The sequence below is a fragment of the Lacerta agilis genome, chromosome 17, assembly GCF_009819535.1.
Source record: "Lacerta agilis isolate rLacAgi1 chromosome 17, rLacAgi1.pri, whole genome shotgun sequence".
Taxonomy (NCBI): Eukaryota; Metazoa; Chordata; class Lepidosauria; order Squamata; family Lacertidae; genus Lacerta; species Lacerta agilis.
Window position 1 is genome coordinate 32,512,569 of NC_046328.1, and position 26,408 is coordinate 32,538,976.

The 26,408-nt window shown below is 48.9% G+C and overlaps 2 protein-coding genes across 2 annotated transcripts in view; both read left to right on the forward strand.

Annotated features, from left to right (window-relative positions):
- The first annotated feature begins 3,821 nt into the window (after window positions 1–3,821).
- Window positions 3,822–11,037, forward strand: SLC39A1 (solute carrier family 39 member 1). The gene is made up of 3 exons (XM_033135780.1): window positions 3,822–4,112; window positions 6,511–6,641; window positions 9,618–11,037. Exons 1-3 carry the CDS (start codon window positions 3,914–3,916, stop codon window positions 10,305–10,307), a joined length of 1,020 nt encoding a protein of 339 aa, XP_032991671.1. The 5' UTR covers window positions 3,822–3,913; the 3' UTR covers window positions 10,308–11,037.
- Window positions 11,038–19,045: 8,008 nt separating this feature from the next.
- Window positions 19,046–26,408, forward strand: part of CRTC2 (CREB regulated transcription coactivator 2) — a 33,127-nt gene continuing 25,764 nt past the window's right edge. Inside the window, exon 1 of the mRNA XM_033174651.1 lies at window positions 19,046–19,303. Within this exon, the coding sequence (XP_033030542.1) occupies window positions 19,061–19,303 (243 nt within the window). The 5' untranslated portion in view covers window positions 19,046–19,060. The remainder of the gene's footprint in view (window positions 19,304–26,408) is intronic.

Here is a 26,408-nt window from a genome sequence, read left to right on the forward strand (position 1 = left end):
TGGCAGAATCCGGCCAAGCATCATGCATGCTGGCTTGTTGGAAAGGATCAGCCCCAGTTTGGATCGAGTTTCCATTTATTTGGACTGCAGTCCATAAATGCTAAATGCAGCGCAGGGTTATCAAGACAACCGCGGCAGAGAGAGGAACACAATATACTTGCACACCGGCCGTGCCTTTTAAGGGTATTGTGAAATCCGTGAACAATCGGAAATAGTTCAAAAATAAATAAAGGCAGGAAACGTTGGATCTGAACTCCTCTTTAGGACAGGGCAATCTGTGGCCCTCTAGACATTGTTGGGCTGCAAATCCCGTCATTCCTGAGCATGGAACATGCAGGCTGGAGCTGATGGAAATTGGAGGCAGCGGTGGTGTAGTGGTTAGTGTGCCAGGCCAGGGTTCAAATCCTGACTCCAAGTAAATCAATATAGCCTCCTTTTGATGGCTGACATTTTATATCATCTTAGTTTTGGAGTCTGCCATTAAAACTGAGACGCTGAATTCATCTAAGTCCCCCAAAGAGGAGAGATTTACCCCAATTGCAGAATTCCTATTTGCTTGGAAATTTTGTTTCCAAGTGTTTCCAACACTCGATCCAAGATGGACGCGATGGACAACACCCCTCCCGACCGGAGCCAAAAGGTAAGCCTTTACAGCTCCCTGTATGGCGCGTCGCCGCGTTTTAAAGCTGCAACGAGCGAACAGCAATGCTGCTGTTCGCTCCCTGCAGCTTTAAAACGTGGCACGGTGAGGCTCCGGTGCGGGGGGGGGGCGGAGTGGGATCGCGCCCACCATTTTGGATGGCCGGGCGCGATCTGACGCCGCCTCTCCCCACTGGAGCCTCGCCACGCTGCGTTTTAAGGCTGCAACGAGCGAACAGCTGTGCTGCTGTTCGCTCGCTGCAGCTTTAAAACGCGGTGCGGTGAGGCTCCGGTGCTTACAGTGGTACCTCGCCAGACGAATTCGTCTTGCGAAAAAGAGCCATAGACGAATTCGTCTCGCGAGTCAACTAAAAACTCGCAAAACCCTTTCGTTTTGCGAGTTTTTCGTTGTGTGAGGCATTCGTCTTGCGGGGTACCACTGTACTGTATTATTACCGTATTGGCCAGAATATAAGCAGCACCTTTAAAATTCCGCAGGCACTCACACTCATTCCGTTTTACCGTATGTGTGTTTCAGCAGCGATATTGTAAAAGCCAATTTTTGTAAGGTCGCGAATCTAAGCCACACTTTAACTTTTCATGGTCGGAATTTGGGGGGGAAAAGCGAGGCTTTTATTCAGGCCAATATGGTGTAGTTGTTGCTGTTATTTAATTTCTATACTGCTTTATATCTTAAAGGAAAACTCTCAAAGTGGTTTCACAACACATTAAAACATCAAACAAAACAACCCAGAGTAGAAAATTACTGAAGAATGTCCTATATATACATGCAAAGCAGCATAATTAACAGGAGAATAAAATATTGTTGTAAAGATTTCAAAATATTACAAAGGGGTTCCGTTACTGAATGCACATTTAATGCAGCAGAGAATAGAATTTGAGATATTTGAGAAGTGTTTTTAAAAGCATTGTATGCAAATATATCATGGAAGCATTACATATGAACAAGCATATTATATTGTATGTATAATGTATGATTCACACCCCGGCCAGCACCTCTTTAATTTTCTACCCTCGGGCAGAAGATATAGAAGTACAATCATTCGTAAAGGTAAAGGGTAAAGGGACCCCTGACCATTAGGTCCAGTCGTGTCCGACTCTGGGGTTGCGGCGCTCATCTCGCTTTACTGGCTGAGGGAGCCGGTGTTTGTCTTTAGACAGCTTTGGGGTCATGTGGCCAGCATGACTAAGCCGCTTCTGGCGAACCAGAGCAGCGCACGGAAACGCCGTTTAGCTTCCCGCCGGAGCAGTACCTATTTTATCTACTTGCACTTTGACGTGCTTTTGAACTGCTAGGTGGGCAGGAGCTGGGACCGAGCAACGGGAGCTCACCCCTTCGCGGGGATTCGAACCGCCGACCTTCTGATTGGCAAGCCCTAGGCTCTGTGGTTTAACCCACAGCACCACCCGCGTCCCATAATCAGTTGTACCAACAGGCTAAAAAAACCAGTTTGTATCTGTGGGCTGTTAGGCTGCTGAACGTAAAATAACATAGTGCAACTGGCTTGGTTCATTTCATTGTACACAGGTTGTATATTGACAATAAAGGTAGTTAGTTAGTTAGCTAGTTAGTTAGTGTATGCCTTTTTGTACACGTGACCAGGCTGGATGGAGCACTGCATTGCGAAACAATCCAGAGAAGGTTTAGTTTGGGAGGCCTGGCCACTTTCTTTATCGACACGGGACTGTTGAATCTGACCTGTGAAAAACTTCCCTGTTCTCCCCAGTTTGCAAGCAGGAGACTCTCTTTCCGAGACACCGTTTCCCAGGGGAACTGGGTTCCCTGTGGGGGGGCGGCGGCGGCTCTGGGCCCCCAGTCTGCTGCCCTCTTGAACCGGCCAGAGCCCTGGCACCGTGCAACTTTTGCAGCAGTAGCAGTCAACGCATCTGGGAGTCCGAAAGCAGCTCCTTCCCCCTCTGTTTTGGGCAGGAGAAACATTACCGGAATCTGTCGGCCTCATGACTCACTTGCAGCAGCAGAGGCCAGGAAGTTCCCAGAATACGGTTTAGGATCTGCTGATCCATAATCTGCCCTTTCTAGTGCCAGATCCAGCAAGCAGAGGCTGGAAAAAGATCTCTCCCCCTCCTCCCCCTGTTGTTTGGGTTTTTAGTTTTTAGGTTCCCCCCCCCACCCCCAATTGCGGACAGAAGAAAGGGAATCAATTTCATTTCCTGGAACGCCTGTTGAAGGCTAATTTTAAAAGCATGGTGTGTTTTTCTACGGAGAGCAACTCTAGAGCTGGGGTTCATCAGTGCAGCTTGACTTGTTTTGTTATTGCCAGTTGAATTCCAGTAACAACTTAGGAGTTACGGAAAAGAAAACGAAATAAAATAAAAATTGTTTCGTTTTAAGCGCTCACAACTGATAATAAGGAAGCGTGGGATACAGCTCAGATTTGCAGAGTCGACCAGGGTTCGAATACCCCGAGTCGGCCAGTCTCTGCCTCTCAGCCCAACCTACCCCACAGGGCTGTTGTGGGGATTAAATATGGAGCTGGGAGAACCATGTAGGCTACCTTGAGCTCTTTGGAGAAAAAAGGTGGGGAGATTAATGTAGTAAGGAAGTAAATTTCAACAGGGCTTCTCTGGGCAGGACTTCGTTGAACGTATCTCCATCGTCTTGTGCTGGTTAACAATCTCAACACAATTCCTCACGGAGGGCTGTTTTGGTGTAGGGTGAAGGTAAAGGTACCCCTGACCGTTAGGTCCAGTCGCGGACGGCTCTGGGGTTGCGGCGCTCATCTTGCTTTACTGGCCGTGGGAGCTGGCGTTTGTCCGCAGACAGCTGGCCAGCATGACTAAGCCGCTTCTGGCGAACCAGAGCAGCGCACAGAAACGCCGTTTACCTTCCCACCGGAGCGGTACCTATCTATCTGCTTGCACTTTGACGTGCTTTCGAACTGCTAGGTTGGCAGGAGCAGGGACCGAGCAACGGGAGCTCACCCCGTCGCGGGGATTCGAACCACCGACCTTCTGATCGGCAAGCCCTAGGCTCTGTGGTTTAACTCCTTCCCCCCTGCCAGTGCGCTCACTCCCTGTTCACTTTGGTTCCTAGCGTCGCTTCACTCTCTTTACTTCCTCCTCGCAGGACGACCCCTCCTGGACCCAAATCCCTCGGAAAACCGGCGGGGAATGAAGAGGATGGTGGCAGCTTGAGGGAGCCCTTCGCTGACTTTGCACGGCTGTTAATCACAAGGGGACGGGGCTTCGTGGGTTCAGCCGCGAATTGGCTCGGAAGCCCTGCACCGGGGCGATGGCTGTCGAGTTGAGGCACGAGACGCAGCTGCAAGAGATGGTGTGGGAGCCTTATGCCCACGTGGTGGCTCTCCGCTCCGCCACGGGTTTGGAGGTGAAGCTGGGCTCTTTGGCTCTGCTGCTGGTGGTGACCCTCTTGTGTGGGTTCCTTCCTCTGTGGGTCTTCCGGCGTCAGGGAGCCACAACCAGCTCCTCAGGTAAAAGGATGGCGAATTAGCCTTTGCAGACTCCTGTTCCAGTAGCGTGTGTGATGTAGGGATACCTCCCATGGCTTGTTAAGGTGTGGGGAGGCCTTTTTGTAATCCGAGGGCCGCGTTCCTTTCTGGGTGACCTTGCAGGGGCCACCTATCAGTGGTGGGTGGAGCCAGAGGCAAGTGTGGGGAGCAATGAATGCAAATCTTACCTTTGTACAGTAGGCGGTTTTCTACACCAAACACCATCTGCCTGCCTTTAATAGTGACAATAATAATAATAAATATTATTTATACCCTGCCCATCTGGCTACCTCCCCCCTAGCTGCTATGCGCAGCTCCCAACAGAATTAAAAGCCCAATAAAACACCAGACGTTAAAAACTTCCCTAAACAGGGCTGCCTTCCGATGTCTTCTCAAAGTCGTATAGTTCTTTATCTCCTTGACATCTGGTGGGAGGGCGTTCCACAGGGCGGGTGCCACTGCCAAGAAGGCCCTCTGCCTGGTTCCCTGTAACCTGGCTTCTCGCAGTGAGGGAACCGCCAGAAGGCCCTCGGAGCTGGACCTCAGTACTTAAAACCTGCGCACTGCCTCTATGCTTCTTCCTCAGGCCATACATTAAAAGCACCATGAAGCCGCTTGAACCAGTCGTGGCTTCCCCCAAAGAATTCTGGGAGTTGTAGTTTGTTACGGGAGCTGAGCGTTCTAAGGAGACCACTGTTCCCCTCCCGGAGCTACAGTTCCCAGAGTAGTTTAGCAGCCATAGTGGGGTAGGAGAGCTGAAGATAATGCCATTATATTTCACACCTGGCAACCAAATGCGCCCCTTTGTTTTCAGATGGAAAGCCTGGGGCACAAATTTCCACGGCCCTCTAGCAGGGGATGCAATCAAGAGACTTCTGCAAGCACTGCATCACTGTCCTATGGCCCTCTCCTTGGAAATAAAGTTCCTGGTCCTCATGGGTTCTGAGCAAATAGCTAATTTTAAATATAAACAGAAGAAGCTGCCTTATATTACACTAGAGTAGGCATAGGCGAGCTCGACCCTCCATATGTTTTGGGACTACAATTCCCATCACCCCTGACCACTGGTCCTGTTAGCTAGGGATGATGGGAGTTGGAGTCCCGAAACATATGGAGGGCCGAGTTTGCCTATGCCTGCGCTAGAGCATGGCTCCATGTAGCTCAGTATTGTGCGTGCTAACTTGACAGTGACCGTCCAGGGTTTTAGACAGGGAGTCTTTCTCCTTTTTTTATTGTTTTATTTTCCATTGCATGCTTTTAATTCACAAAAAATAAGGGGGGGAAATCAAATTAACAAATGTCAAATCAGTAAGCATCTTATCCAGCCATATACACAAACCTATTCAAACCTATACAAAATTTAATAAAATTACATACAGTACTCTCTGTTTGCTTGTGTCATCCTTTAACCCTTCTAGACCGGTTACATTTTACCCAAACCTTTTTGAATTAAAAAGAAAAGAAAAGAAAAGAAAACTAAAACAATACTACTAGTAATAGTAATAGTAATAGAAAAAAGAGAAAGAAAAAAAAAGAAGGAAAGGAAAAAAAAAACTTGCTCCGAGTCTTTCTCAACCATATCTGGAGTTCCCGGGGATTGAACCTTGGGCTCTGCCACTTGGGCTACAGCTCTTTCCCACAGCTGTTTTGCAATTCTTAGGCTTGGGGACTGGCACTTCCTCTTTGTACATCCTAATTATTCCTTTTTTTTAATTTGTTGGATGCTGCCCAGGGTGCCTGTGGCAACTTTATTTTCACAATTAATAATAATAATAATAATAATAAATAAGTACAGCTAAGGCCACGCCTGAACTATACATTTAAATCACTTTAAACAGTCATGGCTCCCTCTGAAAAACCCTGGGAAGTGTAGTTTGTTAAGGGCGCCAAGAGTTCTTAGGAGAATTCCTTATTCCCCTTACGGACCGACACTTCCCACAGTGGTTTCACAATCGATCCCTCTTCCCAGGGAACTGTAGTTCTGGGTGGGGAATTGGGGGTGTCTCCTATCAGCTCTCCCTTAACAAACTACACTTCTCAAGATTCTTTGGGGAAAGCCATCATAGATTTGTAGAGTTGGAAGGGACCACAAGGGAAATCTGGTCAAGCCCCCTGCAATTTAGGAATCTTTTTTGTCCCAGCATGGGGCTTGAATCCATGACCCTGAGATTCAGAGTCTCCTGATACAGTTTTAAAAGCATAGCGCAAGATGTGGCCTTGTCAGATAGCTGTCGCCTGCGGCTTTCCGTAGCCCAATATGAAGCAAGGCTAGGCATGGCGATTTCAGACCAGCACTAAAATATTATTATTCTCACTCTCCACCCCCCTCTCTTTTCCTCTCTCTTATTTCCTGCTCTGATGTTTCTCGCTGTCCCAACAGATTCCCGAAGGAAGGTTTTAAGCCTGGTGAGCTGTTTCGCTGGAGGTGTCTTCCTGGCTACGTGTCTCCTGGACTTGATCCCTGATTACCTTGCCGGTATTAACGAGGCCTTCAACAACTTGAGAGTCACGGTGAGCAAAGGCCCAGATTTTGCCACCAGTTATTTATCTGTTATGAAAAGGATTAGTATATTGCGTTTAATCATCAATACCGCGGAGTCGTTTACTGTTCGTTAGGGCTGGGCGACACCTGGTTTTCAACTTAATGATATATCGCCAGCTAAGCATTGCGATATATTGATTTACGGCGCTATTTTTTCTAGAAAAAGAGGTGCTGGAACTCTCCGTGAATCTCTCCCTCTTTCTCTTGGAATGGCAGTGGCACCCGCCTGAGAGGTGCCAGAAGTCACCTGAGAGGTGCTGGAACAGAGTTCCCCCTGAAAAATAGCCCTGCCAATATATCATGATGTCTGAAATAAGGATGAAACTAGGCTGACTTCATGGCTTTTCCCACATTGTGATTTTGTATAGCACTCTCTCTCTTTCTTTCTTTCTCTCACACACGGGTCTGCTGCTGCTGCTCACTCCACACTCCAGCCCCACCTACCCAGGATTCTTTGCCCTTCCTCCTGCAAAACCCCCCCTCCCTCCTTTACGGCTCGCCCACCACCTTGCCTATCCCCCCCGCCAGCTAGCCCCAAGCCCCTCTCCCCTTCTCCCACCCCCTTTCAAAGGAGGCAAGAAGCCCTTTACGCAGCAAGTTGCCCCCCACTTTAAACTGCTCACCTCTGCCCCGCCCTGCCATTCCCGATGCTGCAGTTAGTACGGCTGCCTGTTGGCGGCCATGTGAATTGCAGAGCGTGACGACATCCTACATTTCCATATATATGGGAGAGACTAGATGGAGGGGTGGGTGTCAAGCTTGTGTTAGAATTGTATGAATTTTCACAACCACGCCCCCGTTTCTGACATGGCCCCGAAGCAACAAGTTCCCGAAAGCTGACGAGGGTGTTTTCATGGAAATCTGAATCCGAGGGTTGGATAAAAATTGAGATGTTTCCGGGAAATCTAAGCCAAATAAGTGACTGATTGATCGATTGTATTTCTATGCTGCTTTTCATTCAAATGAATCTCAAAAGAGGCTTACGAAAAATAAACAATAGCCACACGTTAGAATGCCACAAGTCTAGCATCTCATAGAATCATAGAGTTGGAAGAGACCACAAGGGCCATCCAGTTCAACCCCCTGCCAAGCAGGAAACACCATCAAAGCATTCCTGACAGATGGCTGTCAAGCCTCCGCTTAAAGACCTCCAAAGAAGGAGACTCCACCACACTCCTTGGTAGCAAATTCCACTGTCGGAACAGCTCTCACTGTCAGGAAGTTCTTCCTAATGTTTAGGTGGAATCTTCTTTCTTGTAGTTTAAATCCATTGCCCCGTGTCCACTTCTCTGGAGCAGCAGAAAACAACCTTTCTCCCTCCTCTATATGACATCCTTTTATATATTTGAACATGGCTATCATATCACCCCTTAACCTTCTCTTCTCCAGGCTAAACATACCCAGCTCCCTAAGCCGTTCCTTGTTTCCTAAGAAGTTCTGGGAGCCGGGAGGTGAGAGTTGATAGGACGCCCCCTATTCCCGTCCCCAAGTGTTTTAACAACCAGTCCCCACTTCTTCCCAGGGAACTCTGGGAATTGTAGCTCTGCAAGGGGAAAAGGAGATCTCCTAGCAGCTCTCAGCACGCTAACAAACTACAGCTCCCAGAATTCTTTTCTCGGGGGGAGCCATGACTGGTTTAAGCAGTTACGCCTTACGATGGGGTGGAAGGATCACAGGCTGTGAAGGACTTGCTCACAAATGTATTGACGGCTGCACGAATTACGAAAGCTAAGAAGTGGAAGGGGCAAGCAGAATATAAAATGGGATAACGGTATAAAGAGGTGTTGGGATATCGCTCTTAATGATAAATTAACATGTGCCGTTAAGGTAAGACGGGGAATATGCAGGAGAAATGATTTTGAGGAGATATGGAGGGTGTTTGTAGAATTTGTACTGTTAAAACGGAAAGGGGTCAAACCATTGCAAGAGGTGCTGAAATTTTGGGAGGCTGGATGGTTACAATGGAATGGTCTCGGTGGTGGAGTGCCCATTTTTATTTATGTATGATTATTACTTTGTCAATAATAATAATAATAGTATGAATGAATGAATGAATGAATATACTTTATTCGGTCACAGACCAGCATAAAACAGGATATCTGCATTTATAAAAACAATATAGAAAATATATGTTTAAACAGGTACTCGATGATGAGGGCATACTCAACATATCCAGCCCGACTTTAAAAATAATAATAATAATAGTAATAATAATAATAAAGCAGTTATCGCTGTGTTTTATTTTTTAATAATAATTTTTAAATTAACATTACAAATCTTCCTACAACCCTGCTAGTGTTGTTAAATATTGTATAAATTTACTCCAGTCTATTTGGAATGCTTGACCACGCCGGTTTCGGATTTCCCCCCGTCAGCTTTGCCAGTTCCGCAGAGCCCATCATCTTCCACTGCCACTCTTCTTTCATGGGCATTTCTTGCTGCTTCCATTTCTGGGCTAAAAGAATTCTTGCTGCAGTTGTTGCATACATAAACAGCTTTTGGTCTCCCTTTGGTATCTCTTCTCCCACTATACCCAACAAAAATGCTTCTGGTTTGTTTTTTTTAAACAAAGGTGTTTTTATACATTTTCTTCAACTCCGTATATATCATTTCCCAGTAAGCTTTTACCTCTTTGCAAGTCCACCACGTAGGATAGAAACTCCCTTCTTTTTCTTTACATTTCCAACACTCCTTATTTTCTTGTTCTATAAATAATAATAATAATAATAATAATAATAATAATAATAATAATTATTATTATTATTATTATTACATTTTAGCAAGTTTAGTTGGTGTAAGATACCACGTATACATCATTTCCCCCGCATTTTCTTTTAGTGCGCTGCAAGTTATCGCTGTGCTTTAAATGTTTGGCGTGAGAGTGTCCCCCGTAACAAACCTCTGCCTCCGACCCTGTGCTCACACCTTTCCCTTCCTTCCTGCAGCTCCATTTCCCCCTGCAGGAGTTCATCTTGGCCATGGGCTTCTTCCTGGTCCTGGTCCTGGAGCAGATCGTCCTGGCCTACAAAGACCCGGCGGGATCCCTGGAAGAGAGCCAGGCCCTCCTTGGCTCGGCCGCGAACCCCTCTGCCTCCATCCAGGACCAGAGCTGGCTCGACGGGCCGCTGGCGCACCAGCACGGCCGCGACCGCCCCCACGTCCACGTGGACTTCAACGCCCACTCGGCCATCCGCTCGGTCGTGCTCCTCCTGGCCCTCTCGCTGCACTCCGTCTTTGAGGGGCTGGCCGTGGGGCTGCAGGAGGAGGGCGCCCAGGCGCTGGAGATCTGCCTAGCCCTGCTGATCCACAAAGGCGTCATCGCCTTCAGCCTCAGCCTCAAGCTGCTGCAGGGGCGGCTGCGCCCCCGCGTGGTGGCGGCCTGCCTCGTCCTCTTCGCCATCATGTCCCCCCTGGGCATCGGGCTGGGCGTGGTGCTGACGGAGACCCCCCTGGCGGCCCTCCACCAGCTGTCGCGCTGCGTCCTCGAGGGCCTGGCCACCGGCACCTTTGTGTACATCACCTTCCTGGAGATCCTGCCCCACGAGCTCAACTCCTCCGAGCAGCGCATCCTCAAAGTCATCGTCCTCCTGGCGGGCTTCGCACTCGTCACCAGCATCCTGTTTATCAAGATCTGAGGAGGAGGAGGAGGAGGAGCTTGGGTTGTGGGTGGGGCGAAGAGATGCCTTCGGCCTATGTCCTAAATTCACTCAGGGATCCCTTCGGACCCAATCCACGCAGGGCTTTGACTTTCGGAAACTCGAGGGAGGCGGCTGAACCCGAGGCAGGCAAGCAAGAATTTTCACAGACATCCCCAAAGATCTCCCTCCAGAGGCAAAAACAGCATAAAACAGAGACAGCCCAGTGACATGGAAGGGAGAGGGCGACAACGCACACACACACACATGCTATTCCTGGAAAAAAACCACCCACAAGTCTGTTTTTTTGTTTTGTTTTGTTATCCCCTCCAGGAATTCATCCTACTCTGTTGATTTCTTCCTGCTGTGGAGTTCCTATACATTAGAACCCAGGTCCAAAACTTGGGATAAACAGGCTTATCTCCTTTTTAAAGATTCTACCCTCCTCCTCTGAAAATAGGAACTCTGTTTTAGATCTACGCTCTAAACATTCACTCTGACTGTTCCCACAAAGCCATACGCCCTTTGGGCCCAGCTGTGCTCTAGGTCTGCTCGCCTGGGGCGACCCTGCAGTTGGGCGCAAAGTCAGAGTGTCTGGTGGGGTGTTAAGTGCTCATGCCCTCTTCTGAGTACATAACTATGAAAATTACACCATAGCCAAATTTGGCGTGGCCTGACAATCCTTCCCTGGGTTTTAAGAATTAAGCAGGTCTTGGAAACAGGCAGTCGGGCTGTATCTGTCGTCCTCTGCATGCTGGATCAAGGACTCTTGCAGCAGCAGAGGGGAGAGTTCGAATGCTGCGCCCTGGAGGAATCGCAACACAACCGTTGTGCGATTGGAATATCGTTGCACCGGCTGATCGCATTGCCTTTCGTGCAACTGAGCTGTCACCGCCCCTCCTTGTGTGTTTCCTTGCACAACCACACCCCCTCTGGTGTGGTTGATATCGCAGAGTGAATGTACCCAGGGCTCTTGTTATATACAACCCTTTGCCATGTTTTACAAATCAGCGTGTGTGGCAGGGGGGTGTCTCTTGTGTGCTATTTTTTTTTAAAAAACAAACAAACTAGTTTCTGGTGCCAAAATACTTCTCTGCCATCTCCATAGCTCGTTAACCGTCTTGCCTTAAAATGTCGGTGCCTTGACTGTTTCAAAAGGGCTCACCGACCATGTGTGTGTGTGTTTGTGTGTATGTGTTTTGTACCGTGTGGTTGGTTGGGTTGGGTGAGTCAAACACTTTTAAATTTTGGTTGCCTCCTTTCCTTGACCAGCCCAAGCACTTGGGGGGAGGGGAAACATTTCAGGGCCACCTTTGGGTGTTTTTTGGGGGAGGGAAGTGACTCTTTTATTCCCTGTCTTAAGTGCCAAAGGTTTTTTTCTCACCTGCCCGGGATGGGGTGGGGGATTTCTGTGGATTTTGCTCAAGTGAAAGTTGTGCATAACGAGTGTTGTGGATCAATTGATGCAGACGCAGCTTTTATTGGGGAAATGGTTCTCTTCCATTGAAGCGTGTGAGACTGAGAGAGACAATGTAAAATAGCTGTGTTCATGAATCTGCTGTAAGCTTGCTTCATACCGAGAGAATCATCTAGGAGGTATCTTTCATTAAACTGACATGTTTTAGAAACAACCTGCTGGTTTCAACGTTGGTTGTGTGTCTGAATCTTGTTCTGTTAGAAGAAGAGTTTGGATTTGATATCCCGCTTTATCACTACCTGAAGGAGTCTCAAAGCGGCTAACATTCTCCTTTCCCTTCCTCCCCCACAACAAACACTCTGTGAGGTGAGTGGGGCTGATAGACTTCAGAGAAGTGTGACTAGCCCAAGGTCACCCAGCAGCTGCATGTGGAGGAGCGGAGACACGAACCCAGTTCACCAGATTACGAGTCTACCGTTCTTAACCGCTACACCATACTGGGTTGAGGAATCTTTGATCCTCTAGATGCACGTTTCTGGACTGCAACTTGCGTCAGTTCTAGTCAGGGATGACGGGTGTTGTATCCAGCAAGACCTTGCGAGCTGCAGGTTCCCTGTCCCTGTATTAACGGAAGGTTCAACTCATGGGCCTGGTGTAAACAGAACATAGACCTATGTTTGGTACATGAGAAATTGGGCAAAAGACTCTTGCATTGCATTGGGTTGGACTACCTGACCCTGGGGGGGAGGTGTCTATGATTTTATGTTAACCAGCAATTGTGAATTTCCATAGGAGTCCGACCCTGTTGAATTTCAGCACTGGGTCATTTTAATAATAATAATAATAATAATAATAATAATAATAATAATAATAATAATAATAATAATAATAATTTATTTGTACCCCGCCCATCCGGCTGGGTTTACCCACCCACTCTGGGCGACTTGCAACAAAGATTAAAATACATTAAAATGTCACACATTAAAAACTTCCCTAAACAGGGCTGCCTTCAGATGTCTTCTAAAAGTCTGGTAGTTGTTGTTCTCTTTGACATCTGGTGGGAGGGCATTCCACAGGGCGGGTGCTACTACTGAGAAGGCCCTCTGCCTGGTTCCCTGTAACTTGGATTCTCGCAGTGAGGGAACCACCAGAAGGCCCTCGGCAATGGACCTCAGTGTCCGAGCTGAATGATGGGGGTGCAGACGCTCCTTCAGATATACTGGACCGAGGCCGTTTAGGGCTTTAAAGGTCAGCACCAACACTTTGAATTGTGCTTGGAAAAGTACTGGGAGCCAATGTAGGTCTTTCAGGACCAGTGTTATATGGTCTCGGCGGCCGCTTCCAGTCCCCAGTCTAGCTGCCGCTAGTGTAAGGGCCCCAAGATCTGGAATTACCACAAGTGAGGAGCTGCAGCCACGGGCCTTTGCAGGGTCCAGTTGAGATGACTGCGGACAAAGAACGACTGAGAAGTTGGACTCAGAACACATTTCCCCAGGCATAGAATAGGTTATGTTTTCATTTAAAAGTGGGACTTCGGTGATCAGACCACCTCCCTTGATTGCATTAAGGCGTTTGCGAATGCTCGGTACCAATTGCTTGTTGACATGAGCAGCTTTTGTTCTTAAACCATTTCCTGTCTCTCGGAGGCTGGCGGGCACTCGAGACGCCCACGACCCAAGCCGTTTTTGCTGGCTGGAAAATACTCGGGGGCGGCGGGTGGAAACGAAAGCAGCTTCAATATCCAGGGCGGTTCTTAAACGGAGGTTCATCATACAGTTTCTTAACTTGGCGTATAGCAGTCGCCGTCCCGTTTTTTTTCAAAATTTCCACTGCTCTGGACCCTCCTTCCCATGTGCACAGCACTGCAAGGGATTTTGGAAGGGTGCGAAACAGATGTCTTCTGGTACGTGCCTTGAAAATGCCCTCCCTTCCCTTCCCTTCCCCGTGGCTGTTTTTTTGGGAAGATGACAGGCCGGCTCCATCAGGCCTCCTCTCCCTTCAGTCAGTAGAGCATCAAATCTCAGAATCAGAGTTGGAAGGGACCCCCGAGGGTCATCTAGTCCAACCCCCTGGAATGCAGGAATATCAACTAAAGCATCCAGGACAGATGGCCATCCAACCTCTGCTTAGAAACCTCCAAGGAGTCCACAACCTCTCATGGGCAGTGATAGAAACTGAGAAACGAAAGCTAGGAGATAAATGGCACCTTTAAACCTGGAATATCTAGGCACACTTTTTTATAACAAGAATACAAAGCTGAAAATGAATGAACTGCAGCTAAAATATTACGCTCACTTGGTCTAGTAGTCCTTCCCCTGCCCACCCCTCTAATATTCTTAAGAGGGTCTCTTCTCCAGTCTTCAGAGAGTAGCTGGAAGTGGGGAGGCAGAAAAAGGTCCTCTCCTTCCACCCTGCAGTTTTAATCTGAAATCTCGGGGGCAGTACTGCGTCCAGAGCTCAGAAACTGCTCATGCTAATGACATTCCCTGTTGCAAAATGCGCCTAGAATAATGGGAGTTTCAAACACAGTTCATGGGAATCTGTTCCACTGTCAAACAGCTCTTCGTGTCAGCCCTTCCTGATATTTAGCAGAATCAATCTCCTTTCTTGTAACTTGAACGTTGGCTGAAGTCCTGTCCTCCAGAGCAGAAGCCTGCTCCGTGGGATTTTTAATCTCAGCATCGTGGGTTGGAGTCCCACATTGTGCGAAAGATTCCTACCTTGCAGGGGGTTGGACTAGATGACCCTCGGGGGGTCCCTTTCCAACTTTACAATTCCATGATTCTATGACTGTCAACAAAGGAGAGCTGAGAAGGAGAGTTCGTTCCATCAGCTGCATCAGGCACCTCCTAACCCTGAACAGTGGAAGATGGCCTTCATAAGAACAACTGTTTAAGAACTGGTGCCCAAGTTTTGTTTAAAAATGTTAAGCCTGCAGGGCAGGAGTGTTTTGTTAGAATTGTCGAATCATAGAGTTGGAAGAGACCCCAAGGGCCATCCAGTCCAACCCCCTGCCAAGCAGGAAACACCATCAAAGCATTCCTGACAGATGGCTGTCAAGCCTCTGCTTAAAGACCTCCAAAGAAGGAGACTCCACCACACTCCTTGGCAGCAAATTCCACTGTCAAACAGCTCTTACTGTCAGGAAGTTCTTCCTAATGTTTAGGTGGAATCTTCTTTCTTGTAGTTTGAATCCCGTGTCCGCTTCTCTGGAGCAGCAGAAAACAACCTTTCACCCTCCTCTAGATGACATCCTTTTCTATATTTGAACATGGCTATCGTATCACCCCTTAACCTTCTCTTCTCCAGGTTAAACATACCCAGCTCCCTAAGCCGTTCCTCATAAGGCATCGTTGGTTGTACACAAGCCATTTGGGGAGCCTTTCTGGCTGAAGAATGGAGTACAAATACGCAGAATAAATAAGATGGGTTGACCAATCTCCCGGGGAAGGAATCCCCGTTTTAAGTTTCCGAGGAATGCTGTGGATCTGCCAAGAGGCTATTTCCAAATCCGCATTTATGATACCCAGCAAGGCTGGCCCTTTGGTTGGGTTTGACCTGCGAAGAATGGGATGGTTTGGGTGGCTTATTTTCCCTTCTCTGTTTTGCCATTGGCCGAGCACCACCAGTTTGCTGCTTTGACGTTCTTTGTGGCAGTTTTTGGTTTTTTTTTTCCTATGCAAAGGGTCCCGATGAAAGGATGGGGGCGGCGGGCGAGCGGAATCCTTCCTTCGCACGGAGCCCTCGGAATAAATGCTCCCTTGCATTCCTTTCTCGCCAGATGAAAACATGGATGGGTCTGACCGTGCCAAATTGCTTAATGAGATGGGAATGGAGCGGCCCAAATAAAAGGCTTTTTACTCCACCCACTCTCTTTGGAGGGATGTGTGTGTGTTTGTCCGTTTCTCCCATGCTGCCTTCGTTAAAACGCAGCTTGCTTCTGTGAAATTTCTGTCGAATCTGTGGACTTGGCAGTGAGAAAGCAGAACGGCCTGTAATGGAGCGAACGGATTGGGGGTGCTAAAATCTCTTCTAGGGAAGAAATTGAAGGGTGGTATCCAATGGTAATCCTACTCGGAGCAAGTCAAATTAATGGACTTGACCACACGTGTGTGTTATATCGTAGAATCAGAAGGGACGCGCTATGGGTCATCTAGTCCAACCCTCAGAGATGCAGGAATCTCAGCTAAAGCATCCCTGACAGATGGCAATCCAATCTCTGCTTTAAAAAAGTTTAAAACAGTGTCATGTCACTTTAAAGTCAGGGCTCCCCCCCCCAAAAAAATTGGGCACTGTACTGTATTCCAGTGTTACAATTCTGTGGGTTTCCTGCGAAGGGGGGGGGGTTACTTGTTAAACCACTCTGGGAATTGCAGCCCTAAAAACACTCGGCACCCGCAGCAAACTACAATTCCCAGGATTCTTTGGCGGAAGCCGTGACAGTGGTATAGTACAGATGGTGCCTTGGTCATGTCTACTAATTTCAGTGGGACTACTCTGGGTAGGACTAACATTAGATAAAAATGCTATAGGTCCTGTTTTGTTAAAACAAAAACAAAAAGCTGAAGTTCCTAGTCCTTAAGATTTTGGGCAATATGTTTAGGCTCCATCCTGAAGGAAATTGAACAGGGCCCCTGAGGTGGTGCTTCAGAACTCAGCTGAGCTCGTTCCTGATCCCCTTCCCAAAGAATGGTAGAACAAAATATGTTTTTTTGCTATGATGAAAATCTATCTCGTTTTGGGAGTGGGGGCATAGCCATTGAGTGGGATGGTATAGGGTTTGGCTCACTCAGCTGTATTCAAGAGTCCAAACTGGCTGTGATGATGCAGGTGGTTGAATGCATTTCTTATATATATATATATATATCTATGATTATTATACACCAAGGCTTGTTTCCCATTGAGGCAGCTGGTTTGGCCACTGAAAGCAGGAGGCTGGACTTAGATGGGCTTGCAGCAAGCAAGGGTCTTCAGGGCGCCCACTTTCCTCTTCACAACAATCCTGCATTGTAGACTTAAGCTGGGAGACGGTGACCAGCCCCCAAACTTCCCTGGGAGTTTTCTGAATGGCCAAGGGAGGGTTTTGGCACATGTCCTGCCTGCTGCTCCTCAGCACGGGCCGTCCTGTCCTCCTGCACTTTCCTAGGTCGTCTGCTGCACAATCTGATACGTGCCTTGTTTGGCTTGCAGTGTTCCAGTTCATGTACTCTCTGGCGCGTCCTGGCCTTGGGGCAGATGCTGTTCCTGCCGTCCCTGGCTTTTCAGCTGCTCTCGCCTCTGCAAGCAGGATCTGTGCTGATCCCCTTTGCCTGTGCAATCTGCTCGTTTTCCAGCTTGCCTTTGAACGGAATCCCCTCTGATTTTTAATCCTTTAATGCTGTTTGCAAAACCGCGGTTCGAGCACGTTTCTGTGAGGTTCCTCCTCCCCCTCCTTTATATAAAGTTCTGCCTGGGTGGGGAACCTCAGGCCCAGTGAGCCAAGGGCGGCCCTCCGAGCCTTTCTATCTGGCCCTTGGAATATTTCCCAGGCCACGCCCCTCACTGGCCCTGCTTCCTATCTCAAAGTGTGTTTGCCTGGCAAGAAGGTGTCCTAGAAATCTTACCTCTTGTACAGAAAAGTAAGTTTTTTTTGTGCCAAAATGCATCACTTTACACTTGTTGAAGGCATATCTGATGAAGGAAGAGAAAGCAATAGTGCCTAAAGGGAGATGTGGCTTCCTACGTGGGTGGACCTTTGACATTTCAGTTTCACTCTGCATTATATTTATCTATATCTATATGTATCTACAAGTGATACAGAACAACAGCCACAATGCTCTGTCTGGTGCCCTCGTGATGTGAGAGTACAACTCCCATCAGCCTCCACCAGGATCTTCAGGGGTAAGCGTTGTAGCTCTGCAACACCTGGAGCTCACCTTATTGGCAATGCCAGCTTTAAAGTACGTAATATTTGTGAGCCACCCCAAAAACTCTCGAAAAAAGCGAACTCCAAAACTCGCACTTGGTGATACTTCTGAAGCTGGATGTTGTACTTTTCTGTTTTCTTTTTTAAAAAAGCTTGTGACACTTTGGTTGGTCCTAATATAGGTATTGTCCACCTGTGGATTTAGGTAAGTTAAGTGTCTAGAATTGCAGCCACTGTTAGAAACTTAGATATATAAGCTAGGCACCAAATTGCATCTTAGCTCTAGGTTACAGTTGTCACAACGGAATGTCTATTTGCCAGGGGGATGGACTAGATGACCCTGGGGTCCCTAACAATGCGACAATGCTTGCTCTTACATTTCATTTGTCTTAGCATGCAAGAAAAAGCAGCGCACACAATGGAAATTGGAGCCTAGGGCTTGCTGATCAGAAGGTTGGCGGTTCAAATCCGCGTGGCGGGGTGAGCTCCCGTTGCTCAGTCCCAGCTCCTGCCCACCTAGCAGTTCGAAAGCACGTCAAAGTGCAAGTAGATAAATAGGTACCGCTCCAGTGGGAAGGTAAACGGTGTTTCCGTGCGCTGCTCTGGTTCGCCAGAAGCAGCTTTGTCATGCTGACCACATGACCTGGAAGCTGTACACCGGCTCCATCGGCCAGTGAAGCGAGTTGAGCGCCGCAGCCCCAGAATCATCCGTGACTGGAACTAATGGTCAGAGGTACCTTTAAAAACCTTTGCCTTAAAGGTAAAAGTAAACTGTGGTCGCCAACCTGGCGCCCAAAAATCTTCATGTAATTACAACTGGACCCGCTGTGTCTCTTTATAAGTCTCCAAAGAATTGAAAAAAAGAAAAGAAAACCAATTATTTAAGAAAAACGCACTTTGCACATGCTCAGCGGCATGCCCGCGTTATTTGTTTGAAATAGACCTCACAAATGTAATCAGTGATGATAATTTATATACCGCTTACATGCCCAAATGAGCTTCTAAATCGGCTTACGGGTTTAAAATCAGTATCATTACGTTTCTAACTCCGCACCAAATTTAAGTATGCGCCAGTCTCCCCAGGAGGGGCGGGGGCGCCCAAAGCAGAGTCCGCGCGGCGCACGGTGGGAGAGCTAGTTCCCGCTGTCCGTTTGGGCCGGCGCCTTATGGACTAAAGGACTTCACCCCCCGTCGTCCCTTGCGGCGGAGAGTTCTCGCCCCTTATATCGCCCGCGCGGGGCGCGCCGGGAACCGTAGTCTCGCCGCTTTTCCTCGGCCGCGCGCGCCCCATGTCGGCGAGGCAAGTAAACAAACTCGCTCTCCCGTCGTGCCCCGCGGCCGAGCGCAGAGAGGGAGGGAAGGCCGCGGCCCCGCCGCTCCTCTCACGGGCCAGGGAGGGTTCTGAGGAGGAGGCGGCGGCGGCGGACCAAGATGGCGGCGTCGGGCTCCGGGGCCGCGGCGGCGGCGGCTGCGGGAGCCGGACCGGGCTCCTCCTCGTCGTCGTCTGGCGGCTCTGCGGCCGCGGGGGGCGTCGTGGCTGCGTCGGCCGCGGCAGCCGCAGCTGCGGCGTCCAACCCCCGCAAGTTCAGCGAGAAGATCGCGCTGCAGAAGCAGCGGCAGGCCGAGGAGACGGCGGCCTTCGAGGAGGTGATGATGGAGCTGGGCACCACACGGGTAAGGAGGACGAGGACGAGGAGGGAGAACGGAACGGGGGACGGGGAATGTGAGGGCAAAAGGCCGCCTGCCCCTCGGCCGGCCCGTCCCTGAGGGGGCGCTGCGGAGGAATGGGGGAACCGACTTCCGGTGAGGGGCAGATATACGGGGGTAGCGACATCCGGTCTTGGGGGTGGGAGAACGGGGTGGGAAGGGAGCCAATGAGTGGGCACCGACTTGGGAAAGGGAGGGCGTGGATTGGTCGAGGTCCTGGGGTGCAGCATCAGTTAAGGATGGTTGTGAAGGTGGGGCGAGGGGGGAACCGGGGTGGTGGGGAGCCAATGGCAGAGTTGGAGGGCGTGGATTGGTGTGAGGTCATGGGGGGCACCCTCAGTTGAAAATGGGCGTGTGAGATAGGAGGGTGGTGGTGATGACGACAAGAGATGTTGAGTCTTGGGGTGGAAGTGTGTAAATGGGTGAAAGGGAGAGGTAGTGGGGGGCTTGTTTTGGGGTCATGGGGGATCATAAGGGGAGGGGGTGCTGACAGGAGGTCATGGCAGCGCCTTAGGGGAGATGGTGGTTGCTGTAAGGATGTGAATTGGAGAACACACTGTGTTGCGTGCTTTCTTATTTGTTTATCTAATAGATAAATAAGCATCTCAGGGAGCTCTGTGTGGGTCTCTTTCGCCACAATAACCCTGTGAGTTAGGTTAGGCTAGGCTGAGAGGCAGTGACTGGCCCAAAATTACACAGTGAGCTTCATGGCCAAGTGGGGATTTGAACCCTGGTCTCCGAAGTCCTAGTCTAACCCCTGCACCAAACTCCTTGCCTCAGGTGATGCACTCCACCAACGGCATGCAACCCACCCACCCCCTGGAAGGTTACCCACTATATTTCTTATAGTGTATTCTCTTGTACTGTATTACAATTTGAATTCTGTGGAATTCTCCAGCTCATTGCCCAATCGATGGAGTTCTGTGGAATTCAAATTGCAATACGATAAAATTTGTAAGAAATACTATTAAGGAATCATCCAGCATCCAGCATAGCACATTCCAAATTGCCACAACAGGCAGGAAAAACCATTAAGTGGTCTGCTGAGACCCTGAACCATTTTTAAGTGGTCTGCTGGGATGAAATGTTTGGGAATTGCTGGCTTAGGATGTAAATGAGGGTGGAACTGTCTGTAGGAGAGCAATGGCTTGAGAGTGGGCTGCAAATGAATCAGGTCATGGAGGGACCCTATCTAGGGGTATGGCCTAGTGTATTTGAGGTGGGAGTCATTACTGCAGTGTAGGGGATTTGTGGAAGAGTAGTATTCTCAGGGCTGAGGGTTCCCATTTCCCCCAAGATCAATGTTAGAACTGATGAGACCATTGTGGAGGCATGCTGTTTAGGGAAGGGGGGAGGTGTCATTGAAATACTCGCATAAGGAAAAGTAAGGGTGAGGGAGAAGGAGAGAATAGGGAGAGTTTGGTCTGATTGGGTAATGGCATGGAGCACTGCATAGAGGAGGAATCTGGGGGAGGGATGTACTGTAATAGGGTAGGTGGGCTTGATGGGGACACCGTTGTGTTTTACAGTACAGAATGCTTAACCGCTGAAATCGGTTACAGATTTTGATGAGCATCAGTGCAACTCTTCCCCACAGACTGGAACATAGGAAGCTGCCATCTACTGAATCAAACCATTGATAAATCTTGCTTAGCGTTGACTACCCTGCCTGGTGGCAGCTGCCCAGGATTTCAAACAAGAGTTCTCTCCCAGTCCTACCTGGAGATGTCAGAGATTGAAAGCAGATGTCCCTTCCCTTGGATAGGGCAAACTGGTCTGTCTAACATGGGCAGAGAGGGCACTTGGGATATAAAGTGTGCACAGGTGCATTAACCATGAATTGCCATTCACAGAGGGATGAGGTCGTCAGATCTAAGCAGCATAGTGAGAACGAGCTTCAGAAATCTCTCCCATCTTCAATATTTTAACAACTGAATATCCTAAGCTGAACATGTCAAAAGTGGCTCTTATACATTGAGTGGAGACTCTCTGGTCTTCCTGGATACTGCCTCATCAGCCACACCCAGTATGGCCGACAGGCAGGACTGATGGGAGTTGTAGTCCAGCAATATCAGGGCAGCAGGTTCTTCCATCCCCTCTCTAACAGAAATCCTCTTGCTTGAGATTTCTCCTACCTTTGTTTTTGGGTTTCCAGGGAGGAATGAGGCTGTCCTGACAGACTTGCTGAGGTCGTTGGTTCATTCATTTCTCTCCCTGCGTGATTCTCTCACTGATCATGATTGGGGCCGTGATATGTGGTGAACATCAGGAGATAAATAACCAACTAGGAAACATTATTTCAACAATTGGCTTTAAAAAAAAATGTTTTGCTTTGAACAATGCATGGGGAATATGCTGATAAAGTCGTCGTTTTCTCTCTGGCTTCTGCAGTGCTCGAGGCAAAATGTTGGGCAGGTCCCCCCCTCTTCTTTTCGTTCTGCAGATCTGGAACAATCTCCCACGGGAAAGAGGGGGAAAGTCTGCTCCCCGGAGATGGTTAAAATTAGATTGGGCAAAGGATGAGAAAACGCAGAAACAGCGGCCTGGCCTCAATGGGGGTGGAGGGGCACATTGGATGCGGCTGTCTTGGCGAGTTGAGTTGGTATCACTTGCCAAGGTTGGTTCAGACTGGAGCCCTGGTGGATTTCTGTGCCAGGAGTCTACCTGGAGTGTGTATTACGCACCCTAGGATCTGTACAGATTTGGGGACTTGAGAGTGGCACTCAGGAAGCGCTTCTCTGTTTCCAGCGAAGGCTTACCATGTTAGATCAAGCCTGTGTCACCAAGGCCACACCTGCAGCAAACATTTAAAACACTATGATACCACTTTAAACAGCCATGGCTTCCCGCAAAGGATCCTGGGAGCTGTAGTTTATCAAGAATTCTGAGAGTTATTAGGAGACACTCCACCCCCAGTTCTCCTCAAGAGCTACAATTTCCAAAGTGGGTCAACAATCAGTCCCTGTTCCCAGGGAATGGTGGGAATTGTAGCTCTGGGAGGGAAATGGGGAGTGTCTCCATATGACTTAGCACCTTAGCAAACTACAATTCCCAGGATTCTTCATCCTGTCGACTTGGGGTGACTTCCCAGTGTTGGGCCACTAGGTTGGAGGATCTACTGAGAACATCACTGGACAGGTCAGGGGGAGAAAACTCTTTGGGAGGCCTGCCTGAGCTGTCCAGACACCTGAGAATTAATTTACATGGATTGTTTCCCCCCATTGTGTGGGAGCTTGTTATAATTCAAATGGGGTTGTATCCAACATTACATCTGCTCAGAGTAAGGCCACTGAAATTAAGACATGACTAGGCATGACTAACTTCGCTCCATTGATTTCAGTTGGTTTTCCCTGAGTGGAAATTAATTGGATTCAGCCCACTCTTTTTCATAATGACATCCCACTTATGTGCGAAGATTGTTTGACTTCTTCTGAACCACATTTGTGTGAATCGAAATGGTGTGGTTGACAAGCTGGAACGTGTGCAGAGGAGGGTGACCAAGATGATCAAGGGTCTGGAAACCAAGCCTTATGAGGAACGGTTGAGGGAACTGGGTATGTTTAGCCTGGAAAAGAGGAGACTGAGAAGAGATGTGATAGCCATCTTCAAATATCTCAAGGGCTGCCACATGGAAGTTGGAGAAAGTTTATTTTCTTCCGCTCCAGAAGGTAGGACCCAAATAAATGGCTTCAAGTTACAAGAGATTCTAGCTAAACAGCAGGAAGCACTTTCTGACAGTTAGAGCTGTTTGACAGTTGAATGGACTCCCTCAGGAGGTGGTGGGCTCTTCTTCCTTGGAGGTTTTTAAGCAGATGGCCGTCTGTGATAGATGCTTTAGTTGAGACATGGGGAAGGGAGGTGAATCAGTAAACTTTGACATGGAAGAGATGTCCTTTCCCCTAAGGAACAGCAGACGTCTGTTGGCTTCTGCCAAGGTCTTTGAGATATCAACAGCTGTTCCTCCAATCCCTTTTCATCATCATCAGACCTTTTTGCATGCCTAGCAATCCACGAAAAGGGGAAAAAAGATGAAGGTTTCCATGCTTAAAATGCCCCAAAGCCAAGTTGTTGAGAATGAATAAGAACATAAGAAGTGTCTGCTGGTCCAGCATCCAGCATTTTCTCAGAGGCCAACCAGATGCCCTGATGGGAAGCCCAGAAGCAGGATTTGAACACAAGACCCCGCTCCCCTCCTGTGGTTTCCAGAAACTGGTATTCAGAAGCGTTGCTGTCCCCAACTGTGGAGGCAGAGCACAGTTATCCTGGCTAGCAGCCATCGATAGCCCTGCTATCCATAAATTTGTCTAATCCATAGTTCCAGCCTTCCTGAACTAGACTTGCAAATATATCTGCAGAAGTTAGTAGCCTGGAACAACACTGACTGCTCCACCTATTAACATCCTGGTCGCTGGTGCCAAATTGGTGGCCTGAAGTAGGGGATGGAGAAGCCCAACTATTTCCCCAGGTTATGAAAGTTCTCCCTCTGCTGTATATTCATCCCAGGTGACCAAGCAAGGTACGGTTTAGAAGCCTGCCTTGATCATGGGTCCTTTTTGAACTCGAACAAATGAAACCCTCAGTGCCCAGAAACTTGAAACTGGCAATATTTCCTCAGTCCTTTGCTCTCTTTTGCCTAAAACTTGGCGTATTCCCTTAAGAAGGATGTGGATAGCTGGGAATCTTAAGACCTCTTTCCAGTTTTGCTCCTTGGCACCCCTTTAGATATCTCTGTGCAGTCACGAGGTCCAGTGCCTTTATTTTTTACATAGAACACGAAATCTCCCTTCCGTGGAATCCGACTCCTGTGTCTGCCGCCGCACGCCCCGATTCGAAAAGGTGGGTGACGTCACCTCACTGCTTTCGGGGCGGTGTTGATGCGCTCCCCTGTTTGCGCAAGAAACGGCTGGTTAATTTTCACCCGGCGGCAGGCCGGCAGGTTGGTTAGGCTGCGAATTCTATACCTCGAGGGGACGGGCTCAGGTGTTTCCCCTCAAACCAGTCCTTCCAGAAAGGCTTGTGATACGCAGGATCCCCTAGGTAGATAAAACGAAGCAGAGATCCACCCTCAGGGCTCCAAAAGCAACCCACCCTGCGGCAAAACGGGCCAGATGCCAGTTAACTAGTTCAGATTTGCCTCCCTCTTGTTGGGTGAGAGGTGGATTTACGAGTCAGTTAAATGTTGCACCGTGACGTGCAGAGAACGTCGACCACATAAGCGCAGGCTCTTAGGCGTTAACCTGGACCTGCTTCGTGGGATATGTAGTGTGACCCAAAGAGCTGCTTTGTATTGCTCCATCCAGCTATCTAGAGATGCACCTAAATGTTGCTAGACTAAAACCTCCACTGTCAGCATCCCAGCAGGGAATGATGGCAGTTGGCTGCTCCAACAACGACCCCTGGAAGATCTCAGGTTCTCCTTCCCTTTGCCAACACTGCAAGGCAGCGACTGACCGCGGTTTCAGGCAGGAGTCTTTCCTACCTGGAGATGCTGGGGCAGTGTTAGAAACTCAAGATATATAAGCTAGGGGCCAAGTGGCTCCTTAAACCAAGGTTGCAGCCGCCAAAATGGAATCGCCCAGCCAGGCAAAGAAGAGGCGTTAACTGCAGGGCAAATCCGCTGGCGGAGGGCCTGTGTGGCAGAGGGGCATGGCTTGTGGAGAGGGGGTGTGGCAGGGGGAGGAGACACCTGTAGGGGAAATCATGAGGGCTGGAGAGGGAAGCCTGGAAGGCCGCATCCTGTCCCTGGGACTGAGGTTCCCTGCCCTTTGCGTAGACCAGGCATGTCCAACAGGTAGATCGTGATCTACTGGACGTCTCTGGTAGATCACTGGCTACCCCCAAAGAAACTCAGCAACTTTGGCTCCCAAATCAGGGCTTTCCTTCCTAAAAAAAAGCTCAACAACCTCAACCTGAAACCCCAAAAAGGGGGTAGATCACTGCCAGTTTTTAACTCTGTGAGTAGATCGCAGTCTCTTGGAAGTTGGCCACCCCTGGCGTAGACAATATAGTGGTACCTTGGTTCCCGAACAAATCGGCTCCCGAACGCCACCAACCTGGAAGTGGGTGTTCCGGTTTGAGAATGTTTTTCGGAAGCCGAACGTCTGACACGGCTTCCGCGGCTTCAAATTGAGTGCAGGAAGCTCCTGCTGCCAATCGGAAGCCACAGCTTGGTGGTTTTCATACCATTTTGGGTGTCAAATGGACTAATTTCGAGAACCAAGGTACCGCTGTACTGATCTACACCGACCAAAGATCTGACCTGGCATTGGACAACTTCCTGTGTTTATACGTTCCATTTCCCTTTGTGGACAGTGTAGGGTCCTCCCCTTTTAGCTGAGCCTGCAAATTTGAAGCAAGGCTTCCTGGTTGGAGGGTGCGATTCTGGCTGGCACGAGCCTCCCCAGCACCTCTCCTCTATAGGGTACCTTCATACACGCTGAGGAAAAACTCCAGGAGAGGAAACGGGAGATTCTTTCCATTCTTGCACAAGTCGAAGGCAACCCTAAATGTCACCTGATAGCGACGAAGTGTCCCTACTTACTGGTGGCTCATTTTAAAATGCTGCTTTTTAGCTTTAAAGCAGAGATGTGGAAATCCATGTTCCTACAGCTGCTGCTAAAGTCCGTCTTCCATCAACCCCAGCCAGCAGTGGTTGCTGCTGATAGGAACTGTAGTCCAACCAGACATGGAAAGCCTCGAATTCCCACTTCTGCTTTAAAGCCCAATATGGCCTGGATCCAGGATAACTTGAGGTGTGCCAGCTCCCCATATGTGACTCTGTTCGTATATGGGATAGCTCAGTTGGTAGAGCATGAGACTCTTAATCTCGGGGTAATGGGTTTGAGCCTCACATTGGGCAAAAGATTCCTCTTGGACCAGATGACCGTCATGGTCCTTTCCAACTCTACCGTTCAATGCTTCTGTCCATGCCCATGCTGGCTGGAGGCTGTTGGGAGCTGCAGTCCCCACCTTCTGATGGTAGTGGGAAGCTGGGCCACCTGTTGGGAATGTTGCAACAGCAGATTCCCTGCATTGGTGGCGGGTTAGAATGGATGACCTCCACCCAGGGCTC